A 17,087-nucleotide genomic window follows, 5' to 3' on the forward strand; every position below is an offset into this window, starting at 1 on the left:
TATTGTGATGTCCTGTTTACTTATTTTGGAATTATTCTGTAGTTTTGTAGTTTCTATAGGTTTGTATGTGCATCAGCACGTATACTTGCTAGAACACACTTTCATTTTAATTTAAATATGGTTTCTCAGCCTGAGAATTGTGAATAGTACAGGGCTAAAAGCAAACTTCTATAGATTCTTTTTTTCATAGATAAACAGACTTTGTATGAAAGCCCAGCTTTATTTTATGGCTTTTAAAACAGGGCCATAATATAGAAAGGGTTGCCAAATTTGAAAGAAGCAAGATTCTGTGATGTCAATCCAGCCTAATTTTGGAAAGTGGGCTAGAGGGAGTCATCTTAAACCATGAAATAAGAAAAGGCAAGAAGCTCTTAACTCCCTAAATATCAAAATCTGGCATTGTAAATACCTTGCATATACAGTGGTTCAAGACCRCTATTCCAAGTATTACTTGGTAGCTGATGATCTGTTAGTCCTTTTGAAGCTAAATATTAGTAGATAGATTAATGTCATCCCATACGTTTTATTCCCCATGTTTGTGTTTCAGTCTTTTCTTCCGTTCTCCAGTATTGACAGTGATTTATCGGTTGAAAATCTCCCTTCAGAGATTTTACTGGAGAAACAGCAGTACTTAAATAATCTAAGTGACCAAACCACGTCTTCTGCACCTAATTTCCCAGCTGCCCTGCTAAATTTTTATTGGCCTCCATTACTTTTATATACATTGCTGTATGAATTGCAACGGCACATGTTGAAGAGTTGTTTTCTGAGTCTTTCATTTTTCAGATGATTCATGATCATTCTTACGTTTCAGGGAGTGGTGAGGAGGGTATGTACCCAAAAAGTAATCCTGCACTTCTGTATTAAGAACAGTAGCATTATACATGAATCTACTAAAGCTCAAATAAAAGCATATTTATTACAGAAATGAAAGTTGCTTGTCATTGTATAAAATACATTCTTAGGGCTGGCATRATCATCTGGGGAGCAGTAAGAAAGACCAGGCGCAGAAACATCAGATATTTTATAGTGGAAGCAATGAAAGTGAATTTTTAAGCCTTTATTTCATTATTTTTCTCCTTTTACTTGGTAGAGAGAATTGGTTCACGTATATGGCATAAGCTTTTCAGGAGTTCAGGAGCTGTCTAGATGGAGGTGGTGGGAGTGCTTTAACGGCTGCAATATATCAAAGGCAAAAGCTGTTGATTTAAGCTCTTGTAAATTAATCATGTACACTGTTCTTCAGAAACCTCCCAGTTATGGGAAGCAAAATGTTTTGTGAAGTTTGAAGTAATTCCAGGCACATTTCAGGTAATTTTTGCTTCTGATAATTTTATCTTTTCATTTATTTTGTACTTCCTTTTTATTCTTGAAAGGTTCTTGCAGTCATTGCTTTGGCTATGCTTAAATTAGCCTAGTTGATGGGGTGCCCACATGGTAGGCTTAGAATATACCTGAAATAAGGGGAMGGTGTAATATTAAAACCCCTTTTTGGCTATGCAGTAATGCTTGCATTAAATACTGAAACTCCAGTGATCGCACTAACTCCCCTCTTTGAAAGGGAAAGAGCAAACTTGAGTTTGGAGAAACAAAAACATCAGCCAGGAGCTGCTGTCTTGAACTCGGCTACTGGCACTCAGCCGGAGTTTAAAATATTTCAAATGAGATATTAAAGCAGGATAATTGAAAATGCTGTAGTTTTTTTGCCAGAGTTAGAAATGTTAATTTGATGCCCTGGATACTTTCCAGCTTGTGTAATTGCAGCCCTGCTCTGACTCTCCCGGGCAGCTGCAAGCCAGCCGGAGCGTTTCTCTCCTCTGGTGAAGCGGTGGTGCTGTGTGCTGGTAAACGCTTGTCAGGTTTCCTCCAGAAGAGGTTGTATTTGGGGGACCTATTTGGTTGTTTCCTGTCTTGCAATGAGAAGGCAATCCGAAGTCTTGTCTTTCAAGAAAACCCTAAGAGAAACAAGAAGTTTGTCATTGAAGTAGTTAGAAACAGGTTAATAAGAAGAAAAGAAAAAAGAAAAGAAAGCTTCAGCATTTGTTGAGACAGAACATGTTATACAAAAATAAGTTGGGTAAGATTAGGTGATTAAGTTGTATGACCAAATACACAGTTTTCTCTGCCATCATATGCTGTGCTTTGACAAATACTTTCCAGTTATTTTGAAACAGTTTGTGGATACTGATTTCAGTGGTGTGTTAGTCATTGCCATATAGCTTGGAGAAACTTCTATTTGCTTACCAGTAAGTGAAGTAAATACACAYTGTATAGGTTCAGAATCAAGATTTTTAGGGGACAGTTTTTTATTTATTTATGGTTTGGTTGTTATTTTCTTTGGTGTCCTTCTAAGCAATGTAATCAACATAAAATCTACTGCTTTTCATGTCTGTCACCATTGTTCTTATCCCTATTTTATCAGTTAGGCACATTGGTTAGGGAATTGTTGACTTAACTGAGCCAACAAAGAGAATTAGTGGCAAAAATAAGAATAAAACACATGATTTTGCTAACTCCATGTTCTGTGCACAGTCCAACAGGTGTTTAATGAAGTCTGGTCAGCCAAAATGTATTTTCAGCTTTATTTTATCATTAAGTTGCATTTCCAGTCACTTCTGGATGCATTAGAAAGGATGCGTCCTTTTTCTTGATTTTACTGAAGGGTAAAAATCCACACAAATCTTAGCTGAGCACTTCTCTGGATGTTGGCTAAAAGAATAACCTTGATTCTATACATAAAGGCCAACACTGTGCTATCATTGTACCCAAAAGGGTTGTATCTTTTCTGTGCTATTCTTTATATATCCAGCTACCCATGCACATAATGTTTTTAGATGGTTTGTATTTAGAGCGTAGGAATGGCAGGAACCATCTTCACATCGTTGCTGGAGTGCGAGTCAAGGCATACTGCAAAAGGACCTCACAGACCTTTCACTCCATCCTTGCCTCCTGCCAGTGTCTCAGGACCAGTGATAGGAAGGTTGGTTACCGATTTGATCAAGGCCTCAAGAATACTGAACTTTTATTGTTTGCTTATGGACTAAACATGTTATGTGAATTAATTGTATTTTGCACCAGAATAGTCTGGACTAGATCTCTGTGCATGCTGTCCTTTGAGAGCCCATTAAAACGAGATGACTGACTGACTTGTTTTAGGCACGTAAGAAAAATGATGAACTAAGTTTTATCAGAAGAGTAGAAATAACTACTTGAATTTACTAATCTGGCAAAAGCGGAAGATTTTTTTTCATCAAAGTATTATTTTTCATTTCCCTCTGGACCTCTTTGTCAACTTTAATCTCCAAGTTAAGAAAACAAAACTCTCAAGTGACTTTTTAAAATGTAAGTGAATGGAGTTTGCCGCCTAGAAAATTAGGTTTAGAGAGAGTTAAGGAGAGCAGTTCCAGCATCTCTGTGAATAGCTTGTCTATACACACCTTGTTTCAAAAGGGCTCTGGATGGAGGCCTCCAGATGGCATGGCCCACTGGCTGGTGAAGCATACGCTCCCCCTCTGCTCCCGCCTTGCACCCCGGGCAGCTCAGCTCAGGCCTGTGGAAGAGGAGCACGTACCATCAGCTCGAGGGAGAGCAGCGAAGGCGGCCTCCTCTCTGTTCGGGGTTCTAGCCTCCTCCTTAGAGACAAGGAAAAGAGCAGCTGCTTTTGCCCTAAGGCTGAATCTCTGCCCTTTTTTATTGGGATTCGTGTTTGAGGATGTTTTGCAATGGCACCTATAAAACCAAGCAACTGTTCTGTTTGCAAAGGCAATGGGTGTGGGACAAGCTCAGTGCTCTCCAAAAGCTGCAGGAGCATCAGTTCAGAAGCTTTAATGTATTAAAAATGCCATAGCCTTTGCCTAGCATTACTCAAGAGCTGTTTTCATGTGTACATATTTGCACATACATGCAGCAGTATAAGTAACTATGTAAGTTTGCATACACTTTTAATTGATTCTTTTAACATGAGATAGCCATGATATCTGGCTTCACTCACTTAAAAATATGACTATTCTTTCTGTTTTTGAAAACATGTAGTATATCTGTTTTGGATTACAAAAATTGCTTTTATGAGTAAAGTGTGATTGTGTGTCTGCCCTAATGCAGCTGAACTGTATGAAGATCCAAAAGAGTCTGGTTCCCGTAGCCACTTAGCTCCCACTTCATGTCTTGTGTGACTGCTTTTGTTTTAAAATGATAAATAACCTTTTCATGCTGTTAACAAACATTTCAATATTCAGAACCATTTAAAGTATTTTAGAGACCTTATTTATTAATCTGTGGCAGGTTCTTTATACATTGTTGGGGGTGAATTGGGACGAACTGCAGCAGTTGATGTCAGAATAGGGGGATTTACCATTACTGGTGTTTTTGTGGGTCAAATAAAAAGAAACATTTTTGGTCATTTAGTGTGTTTTATTTTTGTTTTTATGTATATTTTCTCTGTTGTTCCAGTGGGGTGGCCTAGTCCTGCTCCCCTGGCATCAGTGGTGGGACTTACCCCTCCTGCATGTTGTCATGCTGATAAGACCAAATACAGAAACTTTTGTTAGGTTCATATTAGTGGGGTTGTCTGGCTGAAAGTATGGGTATGTATATACGAATTTCTCCCCTCTTCTCCAGGGAAGTTGCTTCTTTAGTCACTAAACAATAGGAAAACTAAAGATACATGCCAGACTCCCCAAATACCTGAAGTAAACTCCCTGCTGAAATCTCTGAAATTTCTTATGTTTTCTTGTGATAGTTTCCTCTGTTGATTATAAGCGTTTTAGAAAACAAAGCAAGATGGTATTTGGGATTTTAAGAAGCAGGTGTTAAATTGAAGCCCATCCAGTGACTTGTAATGGAAGCTTTTTTTTGCTCAGAGTATTAGTCTCCGTGCCTGGGTGTTACAGGACCTCTCGGGAGCTGCTGCGGCTGCTTCTGCTCCCTGCGCCGCTGCTGCTTCCTACGCTCAGGCTCTCGTGGGCTTCCGCACGGTATAGTTCTTTGCTGCTTTCTCCTGTTGGGCACCGTCGTCTTTGTCTTTATTTTTCTTTTGTTAAGTGCATCATAGTTTATTTTGAGAGGGGAAAAAAAGTGCTATTTGACAATACAGTTGCCTATCAGTTAGAAAGTGTCCTTTTAAAAGAAACTTCCCAAAGCCTTAGTAACCTTGCAGAAAGTGAGTCCATCTCAGGTCTCTGGCAACCCTGAATTTTCCTGTTTTTGGAGCTGACTGTGGATGTGAATTCTTTTGGAAATATTTGAATGCATTTCAGGGTAGGCTAGAGCCAGTCACAGTTTTTAAATCTGTAATTCTGTTATCGTGGTTTGAAGAGACTTGGGTAGTGATTATTGGCTCTTTGGAGTTGGTGATGGAAAGGAAAATACTATCCCAAATTCTTCTGTGTTTTTAAAAAGAGTTTTTTAGTGCAGTGTAGCTTATACTGTGTCATTTTTCCAAAGCTTAGGGACATTATTGCCTTTGTGCAGCAGGCTTGTGCAAATGCTCCAGGTTAAATTCGTTGTCAGATTTAGGATCAGGAGGGCGTTTCTCTCTCCAAGTCACCCTGGCAGGGCCAGGTTTATTTGCCCTCCTCTGTAATATGGGGTATGATCTGCTGCTTACAATCCGGAGGGTGTTTCRTTCAATATATATCCCGCTATTTCAGAGGCGTCGGGTGTGGGTGAGGTGGTTGATCTCTCCTGTTTGCTCCTTGCCCACACTGCAGTTGCCGCTTTTCGTCTTTTGTGAAGTGCCTGGGGTAGGTTACAAGTCGCCCGGAGGCGCTGTGCGGCTGCCGGTGCGCGGGGTGTCCGGCCTGGCAGCCACTCTCAGCCAAGACGGATGCTGCCTGGCCACCGGCGCACAGAGTGGGTGGCGTCCATGGCTCCGCTCCTTGCGCTCCCGCCTTCCTGGGGAGAGCCACCGGCATCTGTGCTTTGATCCGAAAGGAAAGTACTTGCCCTAAATAGTCTAATTGCTTTAAAGTTACTGCCATCAGTCAAGAAAATGCTAAAGAAATATGGTAGGAGATACCCAACAGTTTGTACATGTGCACAGGAAGAGAAAAACAGTTTACATGAGGTTCCTTAATTTAGTGGACACTGATCCTGGTGCTGAATACTGGAATTCAAATTAAAGAGGAATGATGTTTTAATGATTTGAGGTAATTAAATCACTGGAATGTTTTATTAAGAAATGCAGTTTATTCCTTGTGTTTGGATATATCTTTACTTCCAGCTCAACTACTTTATCAAACTTGCATTTTGTAATTAGTGGGTGAAATTACTAGACCTGTACCAACACCTGTGACTAGGGTAAATACTCATAATGTCCCTTTCTGCCATTAAGAAAAAGAAAAAGTTGTTAATATGAGCAACGAAAGCTGTTGCATGGCGTAGGGCAGTTCTTTCCATCATACATGCCCCGGGGCTTTGCATACTCCACATTTTCCTCTGCTCTCTGAGCCACTACGTGCCATGCAGAATTGGAAATATGAACATGGAATCAACAGCAGCGGATCAGTGGCATGTGGCAGCTTTATATGATCATGCATCATCTGGAGCTAAGGAAGAGTCTTGTGGGTCACTGGTCCAAAGAGTACCTGACTTGAAGCACAAAAACTGTTTTTTTCCTCGTGAATGTTTTAAAATCTAAAAATAGAAAAATTAGCTTTTTTAATTTACTTTTGGGTGTTTTTTTTTCCCTTTGGTGTTCAAGAGTTTTATCTCAACACTATCATTAGGGATAGTTCAGGCAGTTCAGCCCAGAAGGAAGCCATCCATGTGAGCCTTCCTTCTTCCTCACGACATTTCCATGACTTTACATTGGAGAAGACAGCCAGGCAATCTCTTGAGTTTGGCACACATGYAGTGCTTCCTAAACACAGAGATCAAGCCCGTGCCCTTGGTTTGGATGAAAATGGTCATTAACTGGACTTCTAGATTTTTCTTTTCTATTATTTGGAGACCTTTTAAATGAGATCTTTCCAGTTTTTTATTTTGGCATTCTGGAGATAATCCTTTCTAAACTTCCCCTATATTTTGCAAATATGAAAGAAAGAGCTTTCAATACTTGAGATCAGGTAGCTTTGTCTGAACTGACACAGATGTACCTAAGTGTTCTCTTGACATTACATGGCAACATTTTTTTTTATGTATTGCAAATGCAGTTAGAACCTACTCAGATAGGGTAAGTCTCAGAAGAGTCACTTTAATTAAAATTTTTTCGTAGCCAGATTTTTGATCTCCCTGAAAACACGGATATTTTTCTTTCTAGATTTTCAGCACTGAATGTGTATCTTGGAACATTATTTTGCAGGTGAAATGCCTATTTCTTTTGGAATAGGAAATAAAATTAAGCTCATAGGTAGGCTTTTATCAATCAGTAGAGCAACTTATTCACCTCAGACATTCTAATAAATTTTCTCTCTTGCTTAAAGGTTTGACTGTTACAAAAATATGTATTTTAAAGAAAAGGTTTTGGTGTCATATATATTGAAGATTTAACTATATTGCAACAAGAAGTCACTTACCTTTTGCTATTGTCTTCATATTGCAGTATGCCAGGGTTTGGATCCCTGATCCAGAGGAGGTCTGGAAGTCAGCAGAACTTCTCAAAGATTATAAACCTGGAGATAAAGTTCTCCAGCTTCGACTTGAAGAGGGCAAGGTAGGTCTACATGTTATTTGCAAGCTGTTCTTGCTCTTGGCAGGAGCCTGGTGTATCTAACACAGAAAGCTGTGTTGTCAAAATATCTCTGTATTTATGTAAGTGCAATTATTCTTGCCCACAGACTGAGTAGTATTTTTGTGTGTGTGACAAATTTTTCTGTTTGTTTGCAAAAATCCATTTTATCTGATTTTTAAAAGTACTATTCTTTATTGCTTTTATCCATCTGCTCCTCATGTTTAGTTGGATCATCTTTTTCTGTTTATGCTGTTAAAGCTGTAACCCTGGTTTGATATTCCAGTGGGCTCCTAGGACAGTAGTGTTGCAGAAAAAGAACTGTGACTTTTAAGTCAAGCATAACCGTCAGAAGATTAGTAAAGATAAAATGGGGCAAGGATTAAGAGTATTCTGAAAATGATATTATATACTATATAAAGAAATGATGACGTCTCTACAAAAAATCTCACATCCTTATAGTGAAGGCCTATTATTTTTTTTATGTCATAGAAATATTTTTTTTCATTTCAATATGTAATGATGGTGATCGCTCAGATCTTCATAGATGGAAAATAAAGATATACTGCAGTAGGTCACTTTTTTTTTTTTTTTTTTAATTCTTCTTACCAGTGAGCAGCTTAGATCCTGCTTTTATATAATGGTATACGTAGTAATGAAATAGAAATTAACAGATTATATATAGAAATGCTTTCTAAATAAAATATTTTTACTTGAATAATTTTAGTCTTTGAGTCTGTCATGTCCCTTATAGCGCAAGCTGAGTACAGCCTTTATAATCTGACAAGATTAATTTTCCTCCCACACGTTCCAAGAAAAATGGTGGTGTTACACACTTGGATATTACATCTAGTAGAACAGGGATGTTTGGCTGTTAAATCATATTGTGTTGGGACAAGAAAATGTCAGCTAAATTGAAGTATTGTTAGGTCTGTGGACATACGCAAGCAAAACGTCTACAGTAGAGATAAATTTATAGATGCATAAATTTTCATTTTATGCATTTTTTTCATTTTGTGTGTTCTTCTTAGTGTTCTGGCAACATTCTTGTATCTTCTGCATATGAAGCTGACTGTAAATTGACGGGACTTTATGTTTTGCTCAAGAAGAAAATAACGTGAAAAAATAGATTTATGATATAACATATTTCAGTTTATTTAAGAATAATTTTTGGTAGCAAAAGCAAGAGATTTGTTTAAATAATATTTTTAGCAAGATGATATCCCTTTATGGTTGCATGTTGTGTATAAAAAAATCCTTTGGGGGAAAATTTTAATGACATTTTTTGAGAAAGCAGTGCTAAGTCAAAGCACTTGTTAATTTAAATGCTGTACTGTGTTTTTGTAACTTGGGAATATTTTGCTGGGGAAGAATGGTCGGAGGGACTGAATGAGAAAACCTAAAAAACCCCAGTTCTTTCAACATGTGTTTCCATTTATTTTTCAGGACTTAGAATATTGCCTAGATCCGAAGACCAAGGAACTGCCTCCCTTGCGAAACCCTGACATACTTGTTGGCGAAAATGACCTCACAGCACTGAGTTATCTCCATGAACCTGCTGTTTTGCACAACCTCAAAGTTCGATTTATAGACTCTAAACTAATTTATACCTATTGTGGTAAGTACTGTCTTTTTATACCATAGAGTATAATCTTTACAGAGAATGCCATAGATGGGGGGGAAAAAAGTTGATTATTGGTATGTGTGCTTTTAACTTAAAGTATTTTAATGACAGGGCATATTGGGGTATTCTTGTGAAAGGCCCTGTGTTTGTGGTTATTACCTGCATTGAATAGACTTGAAAGTATTACGGTTCAGGGAAAAGTGACGTTGCTTTATGTCCTCTAGCTTCCCAAAGAACTCTGCTTATAAAATGGGTATTCATCAATCTTAGCTTGCTGGTGGGATTCCTTGCTGATGGTTGGCCCCTTCAGCATGCTCAGCTGAGCGTTGGCTGGAGGAGAGCTTCACATGGTGCAAATGTAGGAGCTCAGCCTGTCTGTTTGATGGATTTATTACTTCCCACCTATGATTACCTACCTCTGTACTGAACTCCTGTATCTCTGTACAGAAGATACCAGTTTATTTTACTTTTTGTGTTTTCCATTCAGTAGAACTATAGGAGCGAATATACAATAGTGTATGAGGCAGGGCTTGTCCATTCACAATTATGAACAATGCTGTTTTTAAAAATGCCATTTAACTAGCAGTAGAGGCTACGCAAAACTATAATTGCCTGTGATATTTTCAGTTGGTCAAAATGGGAGGATRTTACTTTACTGATCATTTCATCACAGTTAAAAAATTGCAGCTGAGTGGTTTATTTTAAAGAAACATGGTGAGACAGTTTAGGCTTAAAATTTAGATTTCATGCTTCTGGTCTTTTCTTTGTGTGTATGTGTGTATTTTTTTTATCTTAGTGTTTAGTCAAAATACATAGTTAACTTTATATAACCTTTCAATATACATAATCTTTGTTAATCTTTAAATATTCCTTTGGTTTATCTGTACTTTGGACATTGTGCTAGTGCATAAGAAACAAACTTTAACTCATTGGTGGATTTTTTACATTATAAGCTGAGTAAAAATAAAACAAAATATGATGATGGGAAACAGATATTGAAAATTTCCTTCTCGTAATTGTCTGATTAAGACGAAGACACATTCTCCCGTTGCTTGTAGTCAAATTATTTTTCTGTACTCCTTGTAGCCCAGTTAATACCAACAGAAAACATGCTTCAAGATTTCTTTTTAAATATACAATTTTAACTTTTTCAATTTAGATTGTCTCTAGTCAGACTTTTGTAGGACAGTCCCAGTTCTTGATATGGCATCCCAGAGTGTACCTAGCCTTCCTGATGTCATCATGTATTAGACTTAGCTATTAGACTTACTGCTTATAATTTCATTGCACTTTGCACTGCTTTGCAAAATCTAGATTAGACTGTCATGAGGCTGAGGAACTCATCATGTTGCAAGATGGCCCCTGACAGATATCAGCTAATCATGGTTGCAGATATCTGAAGTAAGAATTTGTGTTTTGTTGCTGAAAGCCATGTCCTGTCCTGTCCTGGTCTGCATACAGAGCATGCCAAGAATCAGATTTTTCCCCGTTCAGGTCGCTGTTGTAGCTCCACCTATGGTGATGGATATGGAGAGTGAAGGCAACCAGCATGTTAAACATGGGGTGATGAGCAGACTGCAGGCATTAATAACCCACCACCTTTTGCTCAATCTGGCGATTCCTAATCTGTGGATGCCCAGCAGAGTGCACCTACTCTCCAGGCCTGCTCACAGTAGTGTCCAGACCAGGGGGGACTTGATCAGATTTTGCTTTCGTCTGCTTATAGCCAGCCTTATTCCCCCTAGGTGTGGGAGGTGATTCACACCCACGTCTCATCCCGTCATGTCTCATCCTGTCATGCAGTCAGAGTGTGACTAGAGGCACAAAGTAATTTAGGTCAGAAGGAACCTCTGGAGGTCTTTAGTCCAGCTCCCTGCTCAGAACTGGTCTAGCTAGATCAGATTGCTCASGGCTTTTTCCAGTTAAGTTTTGAGTATCTCTATGAATGGAGATACCACAGGCTCTCTGGGCAACCCCTGCTAAGGGTGCATGTTTTCGTCCCAGAGCAGGGAAATCTCAGTTCCACAATTTTAGGTATCATCTGTCCCTAGTGCCTCCATGACAGAGCTCGCGGTGGGGGAACTTTCTGTGAAAGGGCTTGTGTGTAGCTGGAATCTCATGGCCTCAACTTGTAAATGGCTTTCAGTCTATACGGATGTTAGTGGTACTGTGTCTACTAGTACAACCGTACCAGTCCCATAAGACAGCGTTGTGTTTGATTTGCTTGCAAATGTGGATTATTTTTAGCATCATTTAAGAGGCTTTCAAAATGAATGTGTTGTCTGCTAGTTTTGTTTTGCTGTGTTTTGGAAAACATGTTGTTTTCATGGTTTTCCTAGTGCTTTTGTTGGTGGTTTGGCTGATTTTATACAGCCAAATGGCTGGAAGGCCTTTAACTGTTTCTGGAGTTCAGTGATTTGTCAAAGAGCGTGGGATTGTTGAGCTTGACGAGCCTCTTTGCTTCCAAACAGGACTTGACTGAGAATTCTCAGAAATGCATGCTGGATTTATTAGATTAAGTAGTGGATTAAGTAGTTTGGGAGTTCCAGATGGTCAAAGTGCAGATGGGTGGAGTTTAATACTAATTGGTGAACTGAGGAATACATTACGGTGAGGATATATTAGCTTGGGATGTAGTCATATGTACCTTATGTTATGAAGTAAATTAAATAATTATGGTGTGTTGGCTTTTAGAAACCTGATCCTTTGGCTGTGGACATTCATTTTTCAAATCACTCTATCAGTTTTCATCCAAAGTGTTTGTTACTTCCTCTCCACCAAAGATTGTTGCCTTAGAGCTCTGCCATTGGAAGGAATTTTATGTGCCTCTTTAATCTACTTCAGACAACGTTAGCCAGGCTAGTTCACATACCTGGTGAAGGTGGTTTAAGTTAACCCACTTGATTTAGCCTGAAGGAGATTAAGAAAAGTTTTCATCCACCAAGAGAATTATGATAACATTATTCTCAACCAGCAGAAGTAGATATGGGATGGAGGCATGTCCACAGCTTTAGAAATTAAGTCAACTGTTCTGTCCTTAGAGTAACATGTCAAAAGGATATTAAATTCTTCAAAATTTCACTTTGAGGTCATCTAAATTCTTAAACAGAAGAACTCTTGATTTCCTAATTTCAAGGCAGCTTTTCACCTGAATCCTGGGATGATTTCGCAATTCTGTTTTACTGCTGAGAATGTGAAATGAAGAATTAATGAAGTTGAAAGGTTACAGAGGAAAATTTGAATGTTTACGTGGAAAAACTGATGTGGCTGTGATCAAAGCTCAGTGAATATTGCTGTGTAGTTCAAATGTTCAAAATACTACTTGTTATGCAGGAGGTAAAGCTTTAATTTAAATTGACAAATTGTTTATTTTAATATTTAGCTTGTCCACAGATTCTTCAATATCTTCAAGCTGAAAGAGTTGGTGCTACTTATTTTGGGTCTATATAAGAATAGGCAAAAGAGTAACCAAGGAGTTCAGTTTATTGTAATTCTGTAAAATAAAAACACATGTAAATCTAATTTGGGAAAGGCCATGATATTTCTTGTGAAAAATCCAGTATGATTTAGTAGGAATAAAAAAAGTTTAATATAAATTATTCTGAATTATGTCCCTGTGAGACAGATTGATTAAAATGTGCCATAGAAAACATATAATTCCTAATTTACATCTTTTGGATATTTCCAGATGGTAGTTGTTTGCTTGTTGATTTTACAAATCACTATTGAAGTTAAGTAATTTAATATGCCGGAGATTTGTCATGGGACTGCTTATTTGCAGTTCAAGGGATTATTCTTGCCAACATAGCCAAAAGCAGAAGGGAATTGTCTGAAATTTTGCACAGCGCTTTGAATGTCTGTTTGATTAGACTCACCAGTCGGGGAGGCTTTAAGAGAGTCTGTGCATCATAGTGATCAGTGGCAAAGGCGCACTTTTTGCAGGTGGATTGTGGTCTGCTTGCTTTGGTGATAAGCTGTACGGCACAGAGGCAGTGAAAACGCTCAGTTAGGTGGTACAGAAAAGTACCACTGCATTAGCACAGAGCTCTGACGCAGCTAATCAGTCCCGCTTCCCAGCACTGCTCTGTGCGAGGTATGCGCAGTTGCAGCTCCCTCGGGATATCCGCTATAGAAAACACTACCCTGATCCAGATCCTTTAAGCAAACGCCAGAATGTAAACCTTTTAATTTCTTCTCCTGTGAAGTCGTCAGAACACCTTCATTGAGAACAGATAAAATTGCCATTTTGTTTAGCAATGGTACTTTATTGATGGAATTAGGAATTGGAACATGGTTCTTGTTCAGTGCTCAGAGACCTATAAAATCCCTGAGGACATGTGGTTGTCTATGCCACTGAAGCATGTTGAAGAGAAATAAGAGAGTAAGCATTTCTCCTGTGTATTTCTGTATATTGACAAATCCCCAAGGACCCTCAGGATCATGCCAGACAATTTTCCTTAATTCCTGTTGGTAGGATCACAGGAGCCTTGGGATACCACCTTCTCTGCTACCTAGGGCCATGCTCTGCTGTCCTGTGGAGCACTCAGGAGAAGGTAGTGGGGAGCCGGTGCCAATTTATTAAGGTGTCTTAGATCCCTGGTTTATACCTGCAGTCTCCAAGAGACAGTAAAAGCTTGCAGCGGGGTGAGCGTATGTGCATTGCCGCCCAGGAGCAAGCAAGCGGGCAGCTGAGCCCCCGCGCCACTCTGAAGCGTTAGCGAGACCTGGGTTTGTCCCCGGGCTTTTCACTGTAGAACTAGTTGCGCTGCAGCTGTATTGCAGTTTGCATGGGTGCGTTTGGTTTTACGGAACAGGCCACCATGCTGGGGACATGCCCTGGCACTGTCCTCTGGAAAGTATTGCCAGTGTGCATTYGTCCTCTGGCAATCCAGACTGATTTTGTTACCCCACCTAGTTTTGTTGTTGCAGCCAGTCCTGATCCTTCACATCTACTGCTCCATCTTTGTGCTTCAGTCAAATTAAGGGTATTAGCATGAATTTGTGGCAGACCAACCTGGGATGGCTGGTTCGGTGACCCTCCCAGGCTGGCTGCCCTGCTGCTCTCCAGCGCTGGTGGTGGTGGTGATCTATGCTGTGCTGGGATATAACTGGCAGCTGTGCAGGGGCAGGTCTGCGCACCGGGGGCCTGGTCAGAGACGCACCCTCCCGTAAYGGGGAAGTCAAGCAGGCATGGGCAAACGTTGCTTCAGCTGCCCCAGTCTAAGCCACCGCTGACTGGCTCAAAAATCCCAGGTTGCTTATTTTTCAATGCATCTGATGGACACTGGAATATTCTTTGAAGAAAACTTACCTTTTTACATACTTACTCATAATTTCAAAGTGCAGATGTTCAAAACTGACACCCAAACCATTCCGCAAGTCTGCTAGTACTGAGGTCCTTTATTCCCCCCCCTCCCTGCCCCCTTTATTTTTTGGCTCATCATTAAAGCGTTTGAACTTGGCGTAATTTTTTACAGATGCTTCTAACTCACATCCCTGAGTCATTTCAGTGAAGTCATGGCTGATGGAAAAACACTGAGTCTAGTTAGATAGGTGTGTCTAGACATAAAACTTGCAGTGTATTTATGGAAATAGATCAAGGTCTCTCACATCTTTTCTTGAAAGATATTCTGTTGTTGTTTAATGTTTTTGCTATGGTGTGTGCTTCATTTGTAAATGCATGACAGGATTTAAAAATGGGACGATATTCACAGCAGCGGAGCCAGGTTATAGGTGCTTTCACTTCCCTTCTCTCAGCTTTTGTGTGGAAAATTTCCTAAATATAGATCACAACGCTGGAATCTGCACAGAGCAGAGGGCTGGGAACTGCCCTCAGGAAGCGTGCATGTGTGTGAATTTGAGGAAGAGTATTGAGTGCTATGGAAGTGTTTTCAGTGCGGGTTCATCAGCGACCGGTTAGTCCAAGAAGTGTTTATGATATGCTTGCTACAGTCAACATGCAGCCACTTGCACCCCTACTGTCACTTTCAGGTGCTGAAATACATATGTAAGAAGAAAATCCATTTAAAAAATGGCCACAGTTAAAAGTAGAGTTTCTTTCTTTCTCCCCTTACCACATTGTCAAAGTGAGGAGGATTTGCCATGTCAAGAGAGCACAATTTGCCTCGTACGGCTGGGTCTCGTGACAGGGATCAGTGTTTTCACCTCTGCATGGAGCAAATAAGCGTTCCCCACCCATTGTAAATGCTGCAGAAGAGCAAGCTATTAGTAGTCTTTGTTCAAACCCTCCCTGTGGGCAGGGAAATCCTCATTTCTCCTGTAAAAGGAAGTTGGACCAAAAGCATCTGAGATCTCACTTTGTGGCTAAGAAAGATGTGCTGAGCAAGGCTAAGCCTTCCTGTGAAACAGGAAGGAACTGGGGGCAGTCTGTGGGGAGGGCAGAAGGATATGATGGGTTTGGAAATGCTGTAGTAATGGGAGTGCTATAAAGAAAGGCAGATATGCATTAAATTGGGATGGAAAATTTGGAAGATGGGAGATGTAGGTTATTATACACGTCTTATACCGAGGTATAAGATGAGGTTTTAGGGTGCCTTCTAGAGGTGTAAATACCTGATTACTTGATATGACTGTGTACCTCTGTGTGTCAGCCCTATGAAAGATGTCTACATTTATTTTTTGATCCCTTGTAAAAGGTCACTATTCAGCCCTCCTTTGAGCAGGATGTTGGACTATGTGACCTCCAGAGTTTGAATCTAAATTCTAAACCACAATCGTATGATGACTTGTAACAAAAATGTATACTGAAAATGTTAGTCCTGGCCACAGCATGACACACTTAACCAAACTGACAGTCAGCAAGACCTTGTGGTAGTTACAGTTTGCAAATCCAAGTACTCGTACAGTAAAATATGGGGAAACACAGTGCCCATTGATCAATGTACTGCACTGAGCTGGCTGTGTTTCAAGCAGATGCACTTGAAATCYGGTTATGTTGTTTTGTGCATGCCAGCTCGAGAAGAGAGATGCAGAGATGAAGTAAAAAGTTGTCCCTGGTATGTTTCCTGTAATAAGGTACAAGTAAACTCTTCTTATGCGTTTTATATGCATATCTGAGGTCAGACTAAATATCTGTTGAAGTCAATATCAGGTCCTTATTCTTCTGTAGTTAGTATTTTTAGAAAGAACAAAAGGTAGTTGTTGTTAAAACCATTTTTGTTTTGTTTTAAGACAAGTGTTAATAACGTCCTCTGTTTCATTTGCTTTGTAGGTATTGTCTTAGTGGCCATAAATCCTTATGAACAACTGCCTATCTATGGCGAAGATATCATCAATGCCTACAGTGGCCAAAATATGGGGGATATGGATCCGCATATCTTTGCGGTGGCTGAAGAAGCATATAAACAGATGGCCAGGTTTGTAGGACACATGAGTCTTGAATTCATTGTTTTTCTAAAAAGAATAAGATTAAAAGTTTCTGCCCAATTGACTTTTTTATTTATAACTTGTGAAATATTTTACAATATCTGTCTTTTATCCAGTATTTCAGTGAATTTCACAAGAGGATAAGCTGCTTCAAAGTAGCAAACAGGAAAACAAAAGGAACACCATAAAGACTATGTCTACTGACAGGAAGGACCTCATTGATCTCTTCAAAATTTAGGACTAAAATTAGTTCAGTGCTTTATAGGATTAGATATTTTTGATTTGATTAGCAAAATATGGAGGTACTTTTCAATCATCAATGGCTTTTTAAAGAGAAAAATGCCAGATTCTTAACTGTGTCATATTTATATTAGATACTGACAAAAGAAAATAATTATGTAGCTTGTGAAY

The 17,087-nt window shown here is 39.4% G+C and overlaps 1 protein-coding gene across 2 annotated transcripts in view; it reads left to right on the forward strand.

Annotated features, from left to right (window-relative positions):
- Positions 1-7,537: 7,537 nt before the first annotated feature.
- MYO5A (myosin VA) overlaps positions 7,538-17,087 on the forward strand; it is an 89,141-nt gene continuing 79,591 nt past the window's right edge. For both annotated transcript variants that reach the window (XM_026060608.1, XM_026060609.1), the window contains exons 1-3: positions 7,538-7,651; positions 9,113-9,284; positions 16,522-16,666. In XM_026060608.1, the coding sequence (XP_025916393.1) occupies positions 16,605-16,666 (62 nt within the window). In that variant the 5' untranslated portion in view covers positions 7,538-7,651; positions 9,113-9,284; positions 16,522-16,604. The remainder of the gene's footprint in view (positions 7,652-9,112; positions 9,285-16,521; positions 16,667-17,087) is intronic.

This window comes from Apteryx rowi, unplaced genomic scaffold, assembly GCF_003343035.1.
Source record: "Apteryx rowi isolate R43461 unplaced genomic scaffold, aptRow1 scaffold_17, whole genome shotgun sequence".
Taxonomy (NCBI): Eukaryota; Metazoa; Chordata; class Aves; order Apterygiformes; family Apterygidae; genus Apteryx; species Apteryx rowi.